The sequence below is a fragment of the Pangasianodon hypophthalmus genome, chromosome 13 (genome assembly GCF_027358585.1).
Source record: "Pangasianodon hypophthalmus isolate fPanHyp1 chromosome 13, fPanHyp1.pri, whole genome shotgun sequence".
NCBI classification, from domain to species: domain Eukaryota; kingdom Metazoa; phylum Chordata; class Actinopteri; order Siluriformes; family Pangasiidae; genus Pangasianodon; species Pangasianodon hypophthalmus.
In genome coordinates this window covers 5,801,010-5,821,363 of record NC_069722.1, presented here as the reverse complement: position 1 = coordinate 5,821,363, position 20,354 = coordinate 5,801,010, and the positions used below count along the sequence as shown (strand labels likewise).

Genomic DNA, 20,354 nt, shown 5'->3' with positions numbered 1-20,354 from the left:
TGGGAGCGTGACCAGGGTGGATAAATGAATTTTTATAAACTGTACTTTAGCTTTAATAACATTTTTGCACCTGTGACATTTTCTTGCTCTCCTAACCTTCTCTTTTCAATGGACAAAACAGCTTATGTCTTTATCAAGTTATTAAGTATATAATGTTATGGCTAATCGGAATCGGGGTGTGTGTGTGTGAGTATATGTATATATATATGTATATATATACATACACACACACACACACACAAACACAAATAGCCTATATGCTGTCAGCAGGAACTATTTCTTTTGGCCAATAACGAGGTACATTTGTCAGAAAACATTGCTGTTCAGTACAGGGTTATAGTTCCCCTTGTACTACTTTCCTTTAAAACAGGAAACAGACTATTGTTTAGAGATAAGCTGTAGTTTTCTACTTTTGATGGGTTGTACAATGGCTTCTTGCAGGAAGTCGTGGCTCAATGGTGGCTTGTGTAAATGTGCTAACAGAGCTAAGCACCCTGTCTTCTTAAAGATAAAAAGACATCAGTATATGGTTTTATTTTTGGCACCTACCTCAGACTGTTTGCTGTAAGCAAATCTCTTAAGGCAAATGATTTTGGATTTATGTGAAACAGTGTCACCAATGGTTATAAGAAAAATACACAGAATGTTACACTATATGGCAAAACGATTTGGACACCTGACCATCACACCTATATGAGCTTGTTGGACATCCCATTCTAAAACCACGGGCATTAATATAGAGATGCTGTCCTCCTTCACAGCTATAGCAGCCTCCGCTCTTCAGGGAAGGCTTTCTACAAGATTTTAGAGTATATCTGTGGGAATTTTTGCCCATTCAAAAGAGCATTAATGTGGTCAGGCACTGATGTTGGACATTCCAGTTCATCCCAGAGGTCTTCAGTGGAGTTGAGGTCAGGGCTCTGTGCAGGCCACTGGAGTTCCTCCACATCTTACACATCACATGTCACTTAATTTGGAGCTGTTGTAGGAAATCATGACATCATCAGGTCCCTAACATAAATGTCTAAGCTATATACTGTATTGTCTAAAAACTATGAAACACGACATTCATTGTGAATGCAGGCTTTTTGTCTGAAAGTTCACACACACACATACACACACACACACAGCTCTTAAAGATCACACACCAGAAAACTTTATCTACTAGAACTTTCTGTGTACATCATCACCTTCAGGCTTCCTATAAATGTGTGCTAGTAAATGGAATGGGATTCAGTCTCTGGGCTGGTAGCAACTGAACCACCTTTACACACCCACCCACACACACACACACACACACACACACACACACACACACACACCCATCTGTTCTGGTACTGGAGAGAAAATCAGCCGCATTTGTGTTCTCGTGAAGACATGGAGACACTCTTGACAAAGCTCTCTGTCTCCTTTCATGTGTCTGCCCTTTTCATCTGTACTCTTCCCTCTCTCCTCATTTTCTGCTCTCAGAAACACACACACACACACACGTTCATTGACTGGAAAACACACAAGCCACGTGAAAGAAAGGATACAGTATGTTTCCAGATCTGAGAGAGTAGGACAAGATAAAATGAGCATGGTTGCCTGGTAAATGTGTGAGGAAATGGAGAGGAAAAGATGAAAAGGCTAGAGCTGACATAGTCTGCTGTCTCTCTCTCTCTCTCTCTCTCTCTCTCTCACACAGACAATAGTGCTTCAAGACAAGGTTTCTCAGAATCTTGCAATCACACACACACACACACACACATAGCGCTGAGCTCAGTTACACAGTAACACACTCATTTTGCTGACTTGCTTTGTACTCTAGTCCCTCTCTTTGTATTTCTCGGGCGAGTGCATGCAGTCAGGTTAATAGTCAGGGTTTTGATTCCTTTGTTGTCTTGTGATAACCATCTGGTGTGGATTCATTCAACATCCACAAAACAGAGAAGACACACACACCCACAAACACACTCTCCATTATGTACCATCAGTGCGCACATTAATAGCCATGGTGCTAGAAAAAAAAGTGGTAAAGTGAAGTGCCACAGTGATATACAACATAAGCACTATGATTTAACCCACAATATGGCTTCCACACTCATTATACAGCAGCTTATAGAATAGCACTTGATCCAGCAGACCATATTATTTTGCCTTTTATTTTTGTATGTCATTTTACATCACCCACATGGTACTGTATATTCAGAGTAACTACACATCACACCTAAAATCTCTCTATTTTCATGTTTAAAATGACAGGAAGTTCAACTGATCAACATTTGATGAATGCATAATTCCAGTGTTAATTTCTCTGATTAGCTGTAAGTCAGTTATTATGCCTCATCTAAAACATCTTTCATACTCTGACATGAAAAAGCATTTCATTCATGTTATATAACCCAACTAATGTGAGTCACAGATTCTCTTCATCCAACTGTTCCCGAAGCTATTTTAGAATCGCTGATCGGATGAACTGTTCGGCATGCAGAGGGTCTTTCAAGATAAAAACCCCTGGCCTTTTTAAAAGCCCTAAAGCAGAACAAAATACTACAGAGATTAAAGTGTAGGCAGAGAGAGAGAGAGAGAGAGAGAGAGAGAGAGAGGAAGAGAGTCTTGCTTTACTCTCTAGATTTTGTACAACAGCATCTTTTCTTCTGTTGTTTTATTTGTACATTTCCTTCTCTCTCGCTCTGTCACTGTTGCTGCTCTCAGCCAGGCATCTGACTATTTTCTTCCTTTTATAAGTTACAATGAATGGTTTGTTCTTTATTATATGTCTCTCTCTCTCTCTCTTTCCCTTTGTCTTTAGCTCGCTCACTCTTTTTCCTTGTCTCTATTTCTCTCTGCCTCTCTCTCTCTTGCTCTCTTTTCTTGTCTCTCATATCATTTTATCTTTCCTTGTCTCTTCCTTTGCTTTAATCTCTCTTACAAACTTTCTCTCTCTTACTTTTTTCCTTGTTTTTCTCTTGCATAGAGTCTTTGTCCTTCTCTATTTTTCTATCTCTCTTTCTTTGTCTCATTCTGTTTAGGGGTCCAAGCACTGAAGGTAATCGAACTGTACTGTGTTTATTGGGATTTCTTATTATGCTTCTTCTCTTTCTCTTGCCGTACATGGACTGTCACATGGATTTTTTTAAATTAAGACATAGAAAACACCAAATTTGGTATAAAAATGCAATATCCTGACTGTTGCTCAGGAAGGAAAGAGGATCCAAATGGCCTAACAATGCATCATTTTATTTTGACCTTAGTTATTAAAGTAATAACTGAAATGATCTGAAATGGAAACGTTTGATAGTACCTTTGTCCATTTCGTACTTATTCGACCAAATCAGCTAAAAGCTGTAGCTCCACTTCTCAAAAACATGGTATTTAATTAATTAAATATATCACCAGTTTGTACAAATCACACTGACCTCCACCTGAAATTGACTTTTGTCATTATGTGTTCAATAAATCTGCCCATTTTATTCTGCTTTAACAGCACCAGAGGCTGACTCTCTACTTTTTTCTCTACTGTTTCCTGTTGCGCATTTCGTTTTCCAGGTCAAGTCTTGATGAAAATGCTTAACGGTCCAGAGTTTGGAGTGGAGTTTATGTTTATTATGATGTAATAGACCTGCAAACACCCAATGAACACACAGTGGTGCTTGGACCCCGATAATTACTGCAGGATAAAGAATAAAAAATAAATATACATAGATATATAAATGCAATGTTTTATGCAACATGCACACTATGCACAACATGCTATATCTTTCTAATTAATCATCACTGCTTACTATATTTTCATATTCTCTCTCTCTCTCTCTCTCTCTCTCTCTCTCTTTCTGGTGATTTCTAACTCACAGGCCACACTGAGTTCATTTCAGCTCTCTTGACCCTCAGTGCAGCACTGGTTAATTCATCCTTCTGGATATTTTTTTTTCTCCTGCTCCTTGTTAACCTGCTGCTGTCACTGAGGCAGATGTGAACGCTACATGCATCTGACTGATCTATAGGATATCAAATCTTCCCAATGAGATTCATCCTTGATTTATACACATCTCACGTCTGTTCTATGCTGAAAGCATCACTACTATTTCTACTGAAATGAATCTCAGCTTTGTTGTTTCTGAATCTGTTTGATTGAATCCTAGATGCTTTTTTCCATTTGCTCACTATGGTCCATTTTGTTCACTGTCTTCAATGCCTTATCAGTGCTTAATGAGGGGTTGTGCTCAAGTCAACACAAGTGCACAGCACTCTGTGTGTGTCTATTCAATGTCCTCATCCACGTGGAATATCCTATGCGTCATTAAGCTATATCTCTGTTTGCTCAATGTACTGTGATCATCTGGAAGAGCAGGAGTGAGCGCGCACACACACACAGTAAATCATAGACACTTAAAAAAGACCCCAAAAGAACTAAGCATCTGTATATGTCGGGGTTTCTTTGCTTTGATTAGAGGTGACCAACATAGTACATACTGCACACAATTACAATACCTCAACACATTGACACAACCTACATTATGTTTTATATGTACTTAGCTATCTATAAGCTATGTGTTCAAATAGTCATGGTCTGTGTTTCCATGTAAACAACCCATTCTTGTGGTGGTTACTATGCTTACTTCACTTCTGCTAGCTGGATGCTATGTGTAATTGCAGGGTATTTTGTCATACAGAATTTTTTCTGACATATCTGAGGAAAATGTTAATATTCCTGATTGTGTTGAATCATTTTTTTACTATCACTATGCCTTCACATTGTCCAGCAGTCTCAGTTAGCCTCAACTATTAACTAGCCTCTTCTCAGCGTCCATATTTCCACGTTGACTAGAAACAAAGACACAATTTAAGAAAACTTCTGAGGTAAATGTTGATATGCCTGATGGGGTTGACTCATTATTACTGTCACTATGCCTTTACATTGTCCAGTAGTCTCAGTTAGCCTCAATTATTTACACACAGCACCCATATCCAAGTTGACTAGAAAAAAAGAGACTATTGACCAACACAACTAAGGTTGTTGTTCCTCTTTTGGCTGCTCCTGTTAGGGGTCGCCGCAGTGGATCATTGGTCTGCGTATTTGATTTGGCACAGTTTTTAGGCCAGATTCCTGACGCAACCCTCCCCAATTTTATCCGGGCTTGGGACCGGCACTGAGAGCGCACTGTTGCACACAACCCCAGTAGCTGGGGTCGGTTCCCTGGCCAGGAATCAAACCCAGGCCACAGCGGTGAGAGCGCTGTGGCCTAATCACTAGTCCTCCAGGGACCCTACCAGCACAACTGAGGTAAATGTTGATATTACTGGTAGTTTTGTCTGATTTTCACTATGCCTTCATGTTTTGTCTGATTTTCACTATGCCTTCACGTTTTGTCTGATTTTCACTATGCCTTCACGTTGTCCAGTAGTCTCAGTTAGCCTCAGGCATTAACTAGCCAATGCTCATCATCCATATTTCCAAGTTGCCTAGAAACAAAAGCACAATTTACCAACACATTTGAGGGAAATGTTGATATGCCTAATGGTTTGGACTCATTATTACTGTCACTATGCCTTTACGTTGTCCAGCAGTCTTAGCTAGCAGGGAGTTCGCTTTCCTACACTGAAAGAATGGCTTCCAATTAAAAATCCGTAACAGGATATAGGAAGAAAAACATTTTGATTATAAATTTGATTAAAATTGGATCAGCTTGCAAATTTAAACTAAAACACCACACATCGCAATCGCTATGGAGCTGGCCAAAAAGTTGTATCACTATAAATTTCCAATAGCTTATCGTTACACGACCTACTCCTAGTTTTCCACCACATTTTCACAGGTATAATCGACACATCAGGCTGGCCCACTCTCCTGCAATAAAACAACACATATTCCTCAAGAGTTGTGCCCCATGAAACATTCGTGTTTCAGAAGCTTGGATTAGCCGACATGGCTGTGACCATGAGCTCAGCTCTGCTGGGAGGCTTAGAGAGGCTCGGGAATTCAAAGCTTCAACAGATCTCATCTCGTCTTGTCTCAGGTTGGCACAGACTGGCTCGACCTAGCAGCTTTTAAAGCGTAAGACTCTTCACTGACTGATAGAAAAGCTCACACACACACATACAGAGAGAGAGAGAGAGAGAGAGAGAGAGAGAGAGAGAGAGAGAGTACAGGATTCCTTCAATGATACAGGTTTGGCCACATGTTGCTTGTCAGCATGAACAGAAGTGTGTAGGTGTGTTTGGCTAGCACTAATGTCTGGTTTATTATTTGTTAGAAATGCTTCTGAGAGACACCCAAAATGAATGCTTGCTTTTTTTTCCTTTTTTTTTTTTTTTTTAGAACAGTTGGCAGTTCGTAGTTGTCCATCAATTTGACAGCATAGTAAACAGCAATATGTGAAAGTGCACATTTTATTTTTGTCAACTAAAATAATTCATAATAAGTGATTCAACAGAAATGGGAATGTTGCCGTTTTTTTTTTTTTGTAGCCTTATCTGAGGAAGACAACACAGAACAGCAACAGTCTAATTGGGAACACAGAAAACGTTCTGAATAAATTATCACCATTGCATGTTTCTAGGCTTTTGAGTTTTCCTCCGAGCTTGTTTGAAGTGGAACGCTTGTATAACTCATCAATTTAAATTTATACGGGCAGCCTATTTTACAAAACAAAAACGTCACTATACACCGAATTTATAAAAAACAGCTCCATTTCACAAGCAACTCCAACCAACTGAAAGGAAATAATAACTTGAACTACATTGTTACATTTTCTTAACATGGTCTAAACTGTTTCAATCCCTGAGCTAAAAGCATAGTATAGATTACAGTAATGAAGAGGTAGAGTAAGGAAAAATGAAGTGTTTATGAATAAAATAGTGTAAATCGTTATACCTAATTTAAATCTTTATAGATAGTATTGTTAGTACCACTGAGATTTTCTGACAAATATAGTTTGTTCTATTTCTGAAAATATAAACAAATTCGTAATTTAAACCACAGTAACCCTGACCAGGATAAAACGGGTACCAATGATGACAGAATGAACGCAGGAAACGACACAGCACCGTGCGCATTGTGGTAATGATCATGACGTTTCTTTTTTCCCGCAAGCTTCATATCTGACCTCACGCTCCCACCCTCAGGACAGTAAAATACTCCCTCTTCTGCGACTTTTATACAGGATTGGGACTGCAATCTCCCTCAGGATCAATAAAGTTTTTTTCTATCTATCTATCTATCTATCTATTCCAGTCCTGATGTACACCTCTAGTTGGAAGCATGTATGGAATCAAGTATACACCAGGCTTAAGGGAGATCAGAGTAATGGTTAAACTCCTGGCCTCTTCACTGGAGGACACGCTCCCTCAGAAATGGTGGACCTTCACATTCCATGTACACAGAGCACCACCGGAAAGCCCTCGAGCAATTCCCTTCACCCTCAGCAGCTCGGCTCAGTGATTAGATACGACTGTGTCTCATTTGTAATTCATTTTGTATAAAAGCATCGGCCAAATCGATAAATGTTAAATGAACTCATACTTTACAGAGTCAAGTAGCTCCTCTTTTAGGTTTTCCTCGATTAAGAATCTCACTTGTTTAAATGTTTAAAGCGGACATGTGATTATGGATTAAATAGTTAACGCATAACAGTACTTACTCTCCCCCTTGCTCACTGAGAGAGATCTGCTGACTAATCATAATGACTACAAGCTGATATAAGTAAAATGTAGTAGAGAGATGAGATGGTTTTTAGCAACACAATATTTTCATATATAAGTTTTTGCAACTAAAAATGTAGTAAGAAATCTTTTTTTTTTAAATAGCATAAACGGTGATACATTACAGTAGCACTTTTAAAGTCTCCAAAGAAACTGCTGAAGCAGCACCGTGGTTACACTCAGCTAATCCTGAGTGTGAGGCAGCTTGTGCGCTTCAGTGGGTGTGCTGCAGTTCTGCAAAGCCTGTTGCCAGCCTCCTGTTTTTGCCTTCGTACCCTGCATTGCTTTCCCTGTTTCTCTGCTGTTTGCTGGCATTGATGGGAGGGTCAGCGGTCAGCAGGATGATTTAATATAAGCACAACCACAGCAACTACATCTGGGAATCTCTCATCAGCTATGACTGACTTCTAACCCCTAATCACTGTGTTTCCCATTTTCTCACATCTCACTATAGTTAGCTAAAAATGCCATTTAACACAAATTCATTTGGTACAGAATATACTAAATGTAAAGTGCATGCAAGCATTACTTTTTAAATGTCAGTCATAGTAGTAAGAAACACTGTGTTTGTGCGTGCACGAGAGTGATGAGAGGGCGAGTCTTTCCACGCGCACGGGTGCGTATTTAAGTTTGCGCGTGCAAGCATGCATACATACATACATGCATGCATGAGAGTGCGTCTATGTGTGCGTGTGCATGCATGTAAATGTGCGAGTGCGTGCAAAGGAGTGCGTGTGTGTGTGTGTGCATGCGCGAGCGTGCATGTATTTGGGTATTGCGCGCGTGCATGCGTGCGTCCATGGGGTGCATGTATGTTTATACGTTTGTGCGTGACTGTGCATGTGATTGTGCATGCGTGCCTACACGTGTGTGTGTGTGTGAGTGTAAGTTTGCGCGCACCCACCTTGATGAGTTTGCACCGGATCTGCGCCGACACCATGTGGCTGTTCCGCAGGTTGCCCACGCGGAACATGAGGCAGAGTTTGCCGTCGCGCTGAGAGATCACGGCGTCCTGGCTGAACATGAGCGTCTCGGCGCGTTTTTTCGGCTGCGACATCTTGATGAACATGCAGCCGATGAGGAAGGCGTCCACGATGGAGCCGAGCAGCGACTGGAACAGGAACAGGATGATGCCCTCGGGGCACTTCTCCGTGATGTAGCGGTAGCCGTAGCCGATGGTCGCCTCAGTCTCGATGAAGAAGAGGAAGGCCGACGGGAAGTTGTACACGTTGGCCACGCACGGCGTGTAGGACGAGTCCCGCGCGCGCTCCAGGTCGCCGCGCACGTACGCGATCAGCCACCACATGGACGCCATGACCAGCCAGGCCACCGTGTAGGTCAGGATGAAGATGAGCAGGTTCCAGCGCCACTTCAGGTCCACCAGCGTGGTGAAGAGGTCGGACAGGTAGCGGCTCGTCTCGCCGCCCAGGTTGCCGTGCTGCACGTTGCAGCGGCCGTTTTTCTCCACGAAGCGCTGCCGCTTTTTCTTGACCGGAGCTGAGAAGGCGCCGCCGCGGGCCGGGTTCACCACCTGGTGATAGTCCTCGCCGAACTTCCTCCGGAGAGCTGCCATGGCCAACTTTGCGCAGACGTCTTTACGCGCTGTCTCCTTCACAGAGCCGGCATCATTTCGCTCCCGTGAGCGCTCAGCTTCACCAACGCTCCTTCACGCAAAACATCATTAAAGCAGACTTATCAGGGCTGAACAACTGCCTTGAGCGCGGTCCTGACTGTCCACTGGGCCCGAAAATATACAAGGTGGGTTTTAAGCAACAGAGAGTCAGAAGGAAGTGAGCCGCTTTTCCTTTAGACCTGGAGGAATGATAGAGTTACTGGAGACAAAGTGATGCACAGCGGCGAGTTGGTTGGGAACAGAGGAAGAGGAGAGAGGAAGGAGGGAGGAGGGACACTGAGTGGGCACGAATAAGCTGTAGTATTCCCTCTCTCTCTCTCTCACTCTCACTCTCTCACACACACACACACACACACACTCCCTTTCTTTATTCCCCTCTCACCATTTCCCCTTCTCTCATTCTTCATTTCTCTCAACTCATCTTCTGCTGTTGTCCCTGAATCTTTGGAATATTTAGGATCAAACTCAATAATAAACTTGAGGTATAGTTAGTCATGTAACATGAAAGGGACTGAAATTAATTTTTAACATTAAGACCATTCTACACTACAGTATATGGTCAAAAGTAAGTGAACACCTGACCTTCAGACCCGTATGTAGTTCTTCCCAAAACTGTTGCCACAAAGTTGGAAGCAAACAATTGTATAGGAAGTGTTTGTATGCTGCAGCTTTACAATTACGCTTCACTGGAACTAAGAGGCTCGTACCTGCTCCAGCATGAACATGCCTCTGTGCACAAAGCAAGCTCCATGAAGACATGGTTCACCAGGTTTGGAGTAAAAGAACTCGAGTGTCCTGCACAGAGCCCTCACCTCAACCCCACTGAACACCCTTGGGATGAACTGGAACACCGACTGAACCCCAGACCTCCTCACCAACATCAGAGCCTGATCTTACTAACGCTCTTGTAGCTGAATGAACACAAATCCCCACAGCTACACTCCAACATCTAGTGGAAAGTCTTCCCAGAAGAGTGGAGCTTATTATAACAGAAAACAGGGAATAAATCTGGAATGGGACGTTCAACAAGCACATATGAGTGTGATGGTCAGGTGTTCACATACTTTTGACCATACAGTGTATATACACTCTCAGAAATAAAGGTACTAACCTGAACATTTCCTTGTTGTTGAGATGGTACCATCAGGTGTACATCTTCTGTACCTTTATGTATATACTAAATATCTTTTACATAAAAAAAAAATTATGACCCTAATTATGACTCCTAATTATTCCATGTATGGAATCTGTGGGTTTCGTTTGTTTGTTTGTTTGTTTGTTTGTTTGTTCCTCTGGTAGAAAAGATTCATTTGAGAGAAGGTTCTTAGTAGAAGCTCTTATGATCCAAAGAAGCTCAGAGGGACAATTTTTCAGAAAACGGTTCCCTAAGGACCAAAAATCGTTTCCTGAGTTTCATTTTTTTAAGAATCAGTGAATCTATCTATCTATCTATTAGCTCTCTTTTTCTCTGTGATCTCTTTTTCCTCTCAATAGAGGGATTAAACATTGCAAACTGCCAGTGACTGTGACATAAACCTGTATTTGGTAAAGTACATAAAATGATCGCTTTGAATTCTGGGTAATGTTTTTCATAGTCTATAGGCTAAGAGCGTCACCCGTTATTTACTGTTTAACCCGCTCGCTGTCTGTGGTTCATTATCATGATTACTGTAATTCTGTCTGTCGTTTAAACACGCAGATGATGAGTCTACTATAGGCTACAAATCTCTCTCTCTCTCTCTCTCTCTCTGTCTCTCTCTCAGCTTTTTTAACTTTATCCTCTCTCTCTGTCTCTCTCTCAGCTTTCTCTCTCCTCTCAGCATTTTCTCTCTCTCTCTCTCTCTCTCTTACTCTCTCTCTCTCTCTCTATCGCTCTCTCAGCTTTCTCTCTCTCTCAGCTTTTTTAACTTTATCCTCTCTGTCTCTCTTTCGGCTTTTTAACTTTATCCTCTCTTTCTCTCTCTCTGGCTCTCTCTCAGCTTTTTTAACTTTATCCTCTCTCTCTGTGTCTCTCTCTCTCTCAGCTTTCTCTCTCTCTCTCTCAGCTTTTTTAACTTTATCCTCTCTCTCTCTGTGTCTCTCTCTCTCTCTCAGCTTTCTCTCTCCTCAGCTTTCTCTCTCTCTCTCTCTCTCTCAGCTTTTTTTTAACTTTATCCTCTCTCTGTCCCTCTTTCAGCTTTTTAACTTTATCCTTTCTTTCTCTCTCTCAGCTTTCTCTCTCCTCTCAGTGTTCTCTCTCTCTCTCTCTCTCTCTCTCTCTCTCTCTTTCTCTCTCAGCTTTTTTAACTTTATCCTCTCTCTGTTTCTCTTTAGGCTTTTTTACTTTATCCTCTCTCTCTCTCTCTCTCTCTCTCTCTCTCTCTGTGTCTCTCTCTCTCAGCTTTCTCTCTCCTCAGCATTCTCTCTCTCTCAGCTTTTTTTTAACTTTATCCTCTCTCCCTCTCTCTCTCTCTCTCTCTCAGCTTTTTTAACTTTATCCTCTCTCTCTCTGTGTGTTTCTCTTTCAGCTTTTTAACTTTATCCTTTCTCTCTCTCTCTCTCTCTCTCTCTCCCGTCAGCTTTTTTTTAACTTGATCCTATCTGTCAGTCTCTCTCACACTCTCTCTATCTTAGTCTCTGTCTTTCAGTCTCTCTCACTTACTCAGTATTTCTCTCTCTCTCTCTCTCTCTCTCTCTCTCTCTCTCTCTCTCTGTGTGCGCGCGCGGTGAGCAGATGAATGAGCGCTATCTACCGGACGGGACGCGCGAGCGCACTTGTTCTGATCCTCAGTGTGTAGGTGTGTATTAGGGTTTTTTTTCTGCACCAGTACAAACACACAGTAAACACCAGAAGCTTCACTCTTCATCGGAAGCTAATTAGATTTCATTGATTGCGCGCACTTTAGCTGAAGCTGCCTTTACTGCTGAGAGATCATGCTATAAAGTCCCTTGTGGTTGTTGGCTGTGTCTCAAATCGACCCGAGTGTAGTGTAGAGTCCTGATTAGGTCATAAAGTGGCCTTGATGGACAGCATGAGCACTGACACTCAGCCTCAGGATTTTAGTAACAGGGCTGTATTCGAGGAATTGTTGAGATACATTAAGAATACACTTTCATACAGGTTTCAGGTGAAATATGTTTTCATAACAGCAAATAAAACTGTTATTAAAATGATGCGAGGTTCATTTTTGAAGCCAATTCTGTTTTGTCTTTTGAAGAAGAAGAAGAAATAGTTTTTATTTGTCACATATACATTACTGCACAATTAAATTATCATCATCATCATCATCATCATTATTATTATTGGTGGTGGTGGTTTTGGTGTTTTGTTATTATTATTATTATTATTATTATTATTATTATCATTATTATTGGTGGTGGTGGTGGTGGTTTTGGTGTTTTTTTATTATTATTATTATTATTATTAATAGTAGTAGTAGTAGTAGTGTTGCTGTTGCATTTTTGTTTGTTTGCCATTTTGAAAACATTACCATTAAGAATAGAAATAAAAGATATTATCAGAGAATTTTTATAGTCTTTTAAGTTGTAATTGGCTGCCACATACTTGAGATGGACAAATAGGCATAATGGTAGTGTCCTGTTATTTATTTTTCATTGATAAATGGTTTTTAATTTGCAATATTTAGTTTGCTAAGGGCCCGCTGATTTCAGTCTTATCTGTCTTTCAGTTCTTTTGGTTTTATTATTTATTAAAACTTTTCATCATCATTCTAAGGAAACAAAATCTTAGCCTATATATCCATCATATCTATATTTATATTACTGTAATAATACTGTATATTTCTTTGGAGGATCCTGAAGGAGGCATTGTCCATTCTGATGATGAATATCAGGAATATTGTAATAACGCGTGTCACACGTGAATGAACCAATAAATGAATTAAATCTAAAATGTTCACCAGCAAGCTTAGGCTAAGTGTTATATTGTGCACTCAAACTTTTATTGTGAGTAATGTGTTCATTCTGGGGAAAAGTGCACGATTAAATCCCACATGATGTACTAATAAAAAAATAAAGAAGGTTTGATCAGTTTGGCCTCAGCAATCCCAGGCTGTTTTCCTAGCAGGAGGCAGCCAGCAGAGGGCGCTGCAGGTTATAGCTGTGGTATAATGGGTTACTGTGCACTGTGCCAGCTGTGTATTAGCTGTGTATACTGTTCACTACACTGTGCATCAGTGTGCGAGAATCAACACGGAAATGAGTTGCTGAAAGCTCACGGCAGTGGACTGACACAGAACAGCCTCCAGTGAAGGGAAAGAGCTCATTTTAAAACCCAAAATGTGCATCCATTAGAAGTGCGTCGTTAGCGAACGAACCGACTCGTTGAACCGACTCTTTAAGCTAACTCTTTGAACCGACTCTTTGAGCCGACTCTTTAAGCCGACTCTTTAAGCCAACTCTTTAAGCCGACTCTTTGAACCGACTCTTTGAGCCAACTCTTTGAACCGACTATTTAAGCCGACTCTTTAAGCCAACTCTTTGAACCGACTCTTTGAGCCGACTCTTAGGTGAACGCTGGGAACCGTCTCGCATTTCTAAAGACACTTTTTTGCTTGTTTTTTTTTTTAACCAAAATGAAAACATTTGTACTACCTTGCTGATCAGTTAATCAATTTAATCAATTATTTAAACCAACTGTAGGCTTAAAAATATAAAATACAATTCAAAGTCATTTTATTTTATTCATTTGAAGGTAGTTTTTCATTAGATTTTTCAGCCATAGTTAGACAAAGAAGGATAATCTGTCTTAAGATCACAAACTGTGTCTGTTTTTGGAAAAAAATGGCAGTGAGCCATTTGGGAGCTGAAGTAACCAGCTCTGAGCCAAACGATCTGACTCAGTGAAAAGTGCAGAAATTCCCATTACTAATCCATGGAGTTTGACCTTTTAGCCAAATATAAACCACAGCATTCTCCTTCGGTTACACAGAACAGGCCGTGCCTGCTGAATGCAAACAGTGATTTTGGTGGCCTGAGTACATCATCCAGGTATTATTAGTGTGCTACAGCCTTCAAAATTTCCCAGTGTGAACACACTACTCACATTAGCACACAAAGAGAAGCATCTATACAATACATTTTATAGTGAATAGTGCACTATTTGAGACACAGCTATAGTGTATAGTATATAGTGAATAGTGCAACATTTGAGACACAGCTATAGTGTATAGTATATAGTGAATAGTGCACCATGAGAGACACAGCTATAGTGTATAGTATATAGTGAATAGTGCACCATGAGAGACACAGCTATAGTGTATAGTATATAGTGAATAGTGCAACATTTGAGACACAGCTATAGTGTATAGTATATAGTGAATAGTGCACCATGAGAGACACAGCTATAGTGTATAGTATATAGTGAATAGTGCACCATGAGAGACACAGCTATAGTGTATAGTATATAGTGAATAGTACACTATTAGAGACACAGTTATAGTGTATAGTATATAGTGAATAGTACACTATTAGAGACACAGTTATAGTGTATAGTATATAGTGAATAGTACACTATTAGAGACACAGTTATAGTGTATAGTATATAGTGAATAGTACACTATTTGAGACACAGTTATAGTGTATAGTATATAGTGAATAGTACAATATTAGAGACACGGTTATAGTGTATAGTATATAGTGAATAGTACACTATTAGAGACACGGTTATAGTGTATAGTATATAGTGAATAATACACTATTAGAGACACAGTTATAGTATATAGTATATAGTGAATAGTACACTATTAGAGACACAGTTATAGTGTATAGTATATAGTGAATAGTACACTATTAGAGACACGGTTATAGTGTATAGTATATAGTGAATAGTACACTATTAGAGACACGGTTATAGTGTATAGTATATAGTGAATAGTACACTATTAGAGACACGGTTATAGTGTATAGTATATAGTGAATAGTACACTATTTGAGACACAGTTATAGTGTATAGTATATAGTGAATAGTACACTATTAGAGACACAGTTATAGTGTAAAATATATAGCCTAGTGTAACAAACTTCACGGCTGGGCAAGGAGGAGGCGGGAACCAAGTGAACTCAAATGTAACGTTTAATAATGAACAGAAACGTAACAGAAACAAACATAGCACCAACATAAAACACGCATGCATCTCTCTCTCTCCCTCAGGCATATCCAGCCGCTCCAGGGCCAGGCATGCATCCTCACAGCATGGCCCTTCCCTCCGCCTCGTTGCACCTAGTGAGTAGTATACCATTTGAGACACAGTTATAGAGTATAGTGTATAGTGAATAGTGCACCATTAGAGATGCAGCTATAGTGTATAGTATATAGTGAATAGTGCACCATGAGAGACACAGCTATAGTGTATAGTATATAGTGAATGGTGCACTATTTGAGACACAGCTATAGTGTATAGTATATAGTGAATAGTGCAACATTTGAGACACAGCTATAGTGTATAGTATATAGTGAATAGTGCACTATTTGAGACACAGTTATAGAGTATAGTATATAGTGAATAGTGCACCATTAGAGATGCAGCTATAGTGTATAGTATATAGTGAATAGTGCACCATTAGGGATGCAGCTATAGTGTATAGTTTATAGTGAATAGTGCACTATTTGAGACACAGCTATAGTGTATAGTATATAGTGAATAGTGCACCATGAGAGACACAGCTATAGTGTATAGTATATAGTGAATAGTGCAACATTTGAGACACAGCTATAGTGTATAGTATATAGTGAATAGTGCACCATGAGAGACACAGCTATAGTGTATAGTATATAGTGAATAGTGCACCATGAGAGACACAGCTATAGTGTATAGTATATAGTGAATAGTGCACTATTTGAGACACAGCTATAGTGTATAGTATATAGTGAATAGTGCACCATGAGAGACACAGCTATAGAGTATAGTATATAGTGAATAGTGCACTATTTGAGACACAGCTATAGTGTATAGTATATAGTGAATAGTGCACCATGAGAGACACAGCTATAGTGTATAGTATATAGTGAATAGTGCACCATTAGAGATGCAGCTATAGTGTATAGTTTATAGTGAATAGTGCACCATTAGAGCTGCCGCTAGAGCCTTTACTACCTTTACTACCTGGTCCTGTTAACTATTTGAAACTTTCTGTAATCAGCCAATCAGTTTGTTTTCACTTCTATTCATTAAGCCTCTTGTTTTTTGTATAAAGCTCTGATTCTACGCCGCCGTACTGTAATTGCTTACTCATTCGTACTCACTGCTTACGTTCAGGTTCTGACCCCTGGCTGCTTTTCTGATTATAAAAATGTCTGTGATAACCCAGTCTACCTGTTCTCTGCACCTGAACTTTGACATTGCTTCTGGACTTAACCCCCAAATAACAAGGCACATATGTTCTGCTCCTCCCTGTTGTTTCACCTCTTCTCAGTCTTTATGGATTTTTGTTTTATTAAACTGTAGTCATACCTGCCAACTGGTAAACATATCTGACTGCCTTCATTTCCTTTCCCTCAGAGGCTTTGCTGAATTATGGGCAAATCACATAAATAAAATGCTGTATCTTTACGGTTGAAGGAGCTTTCTGTGTAGTCGGGACCATTTTAAGTTAAATTGCATGCATCCATCAGCAGAAACGGCCGTAAGCGATTACTGAAATGATAAAATGTTGAGCGGTGAGGGAATCTTATAGTTGTTTTGTATGTGTGTAATGACACTGAGATGAAAACTGAGATTTAAAGTAGAGAGACTTTACAGAAATTAAAGCCTTACATGATGTTTGATTATCATCCTTTATACTGCGTATGTGAAGATTTGCAAATGATTGAACAATTATTAAAGAATGAAGAATAGAAAATCTCAACCGCTCCTTGGTTTTTTAAATTAATGCTGGGTAATATTGCTTTCTATGTTAAATTGTTATAAGTGGTCTGTCTATAACTGGCATAATCAAATTCTCCACTTAACACAGTTATGCAGGATATCACTCTGACCAGAAAAGACGTACAAAGTTTTGTCGCACTTGGTGAAATAAATAGCTAGCTACTGGAAAAGCTATATTATTTTAAAAATAGCTCAGCCTCTTGCTACTAAAATTGTAATTAAGCTAGTATCATCACTAATAGCTAGCTACACCTCAGTACATCTGAATATATTTATGTCACAAAACATCCAGTTGCTATATTGTGCCAACAGAACGTAATGAGTTTACAGCTTCAGTCTTTCAGTCCTGCTTTGGCTGTGTTCAGAATGACACGCAACAGAATTATTGGCACATTTGGTCCTTAGAAATTGCACAAAATTATTGCATATAATATTAGACACACAAAAAATCACTGCCACAAGCATCCCTTTAAAATGATTGACTGTATAATTAATCATTGATGTAAAATAAATGAAAATGAATGAGCATCCATAAAAAATTGCTAATATTTAATTTTTAAAATCAAATTAAATTGCTCTCTGTTCCCAGGAGCTCTATTGCTTCCTTTGACTAAATTATAAATGAAAAATAATTGGAAATTCCTTTTGTCTACTGGCTTACAGAGAAAAACTAAACCAATTTTTTTTTTTTTTTTTTTAAGTCAAGGCTTGTGCAGGAATGGATACAAAATCCCATAAGCAAAAAATAGATACAAACACATTTTGGGTTCGAAAAATGTTTCAAAGGCAAGTATACACGAACTGGGTGTGCTGAGGGTAATAATAATAAATTATAGATAAACAAATAAAGAAATAAACATACTGTATTTTGGAGATAGTATTTTTTTTTTTGGTTTATGTTTTTATGTTCATCACAGTTTCACAAATTTTCGCAAATTCCGTTCATGTGGACTCTACTGATACATTTTATGACATGTTGAAAGATTGATAAACATAATCTGACATGTTCATGACAGCCTGCAGATGATCAGGCTGTAAAGGGTTTCCTGTGAACAATCCAAATAAAGTATTAGCAAAAATGTAGAATAAGATTCCATGGAAAAAATGTCCATTTCTTCTCTTTGTCCATGAAACTGCACATTTCTACAATCATCTGTGCTTTTTTCTGGCTTTGTATTCTCTACCTTGTTTCGTGAATTAAGCTACAATACTACCAGAGTTCCTGTCGTAGTCGTAATATTATTATAAAATTATTATAAACTGATGCACAAGATGAACTGTGTATTTCTTACTTTGTTCTCTATTTTAAAATGCAAATTACAGCTGAATTTTCACCAAGCTGTTAATCTTTCTCTCACAGTGGAGGGATAAACATGAAGGGATGATAGACCCCCCAGATGGACTCATCCATAAAAGAATGTGAATTTAAGTATCATTTTGTCATTCTCTTTCTCTGTTTTCTCACAGCATGAACACCAACATTTACAAATACACACCATGGGTTCTGATAATCACTGAAATTTGTTCACAACAGCCTCGGCAACCATTGTTAGGGCGGTGGATTTGATGAATATGATCCTAATCCATATTAAAGCACTCTGTCTGTGGGAACGAGTTGAAGGACGTGACTGTTGGGTGTGCACGTGTTCTTCCTGCTGCTGGGGAAGAAAGCGGGGAGACTGGTGCTTGCAAAAAGAGCACAACACAGAGAGGAGAACGGCAAAGATCAAAACCCAACTCGCCCTGCATGCCCAGTGGGCATCTCATGATTAAAACCAGCTTCTCCGTGTCTTTTCACACCCCCCTTTAGCCTGAATTAATTGGGTCGTTAGTTGGGCAATTAAGAAAAGCCAACCATGTCTGAAGATGGGAGTGTTTCTTTTTAGAGAAGATCTACAAAGGCAGCCTGCCATTCACAATGTCTCCATAACAGACATTTGAAACTGATGTAGTCAGGATGCTCCCAGCACTTTACTGTCATATTCCTGTTTTTCAGGGGTTGCCATTAATTAAAAATTAGACAAGTAATGGACCTGAGTTGGGGGGCATGGCGGCTTAGTAGTTAGTAGTGACTTAGCACGTTTGCCTTGCACCTCCAGGGTTGGGGGTTTGATTCCTGCCTCTGCCCCTGTGTGCATGGAGTTTGTATGTTGTCCCTGTGTTTTCTGCATCTCTAAATTGTCTGTAGTGTGTGTGTGCAGGTGTGTGAGTGCAATTGTGCCCTCTGATGGGTTGGCACTCTGTCCAGGGTGCCCCAAGTCTCCTGGGATAGGCTCCAGGTTCCCTGTGACCCTGTGTAGGATAAGAGGTACAGAAAATGGATGGATGCTCCTGAGTCTCTAATATAGGAAATAGTGTGTGTGTGTGTGTGTGTGTGTGTGTGTGTATATATATATAAGGTTTGTGAAACGTTCTTTAGATGATTAATTAATTTCTAGTGGGCTTCTACTTCCATATTTTCCAGACTTCCAGGTGATTTCCTTTGGAACTTCTGGAGTATTTCCGTGCTCGCTATGTCACACTTGTCCTAATTTAGCTTTTATTACATTTACACCTCCAAAAGCATGTGTATAGACGTGACTTATTACTACTCTTGCTATGACTGACTGTTGGTCTTTGCTTATCCTTGCCCTATCTGCAGTACAATGCTGATAATGTTGCATGAGCAGTGCACTCTCAGTGCCAGTCCCAAGCCCAGAAATGGGGAAGGTTGTGTCAGGAAGGGCATCCGGCATAAAACTTGTGCCAGAATCAACATGTGGATGGATGACCTGTTGTTGCAACCCCTAATGGGAGCAGCGAAAGAGGAATCTACCTACTGATAGTTTTTTTGGGAGATGGGAGGAAACCGGAGAATGTGGAGGAAACACACAAGGACAGAGTGAGAACATCTGAAACTCTAACTTTTGGTATTAACATAATAAGATAAGATGTACCTTTACTGATCCTTTATTGTAGGGGGAATTCAAGATGATACAGCAGCACAAGTAGGAGGAGTCACATCAAAGAAAAGAATTTCCATAAATACCTATACAATAGAAATTATAGAAATAATAGAAACAGTGAATAAATAAAATAATAAATGGTAATGAACAATAGTAAGGGGAAAAATATCTCTAAACAAATAAATAGAAAACAAACAAACAAACAAACAAACAAACAAATAAATAAAT

The 20,354-nt window shown here is 39.6% G+C and overlaps 1 protein-coding gene across 1 annotated transcript in view; it reads right to left on the bottom strand.

The window, feature by feature from the left end:
* kcnj19a (potassium inwardly rectifying channel subfamily J member 19a) overlaps positions 1 to 9,640 on the bottom strand; it is a 37,062-nt gene extending 27,422 nt beyond the window's left edge. Inside the window, exon 1 of the mRNA XM_026917073.3 lies at positions 8,588 to 9,640. Within this exon, the coding sequence (XP_026772874.1) occupies positions 8,588 to 9,256 (669 nt within the window). The 5' untranslated portion in view covers positions 9,257 to 9,640. The remainder of the gene's footprint in view (positions 1 to 8,587) is intronic.
* Positions 9,641 to 20,354: the final 10,714 nt, after the last annotated feature.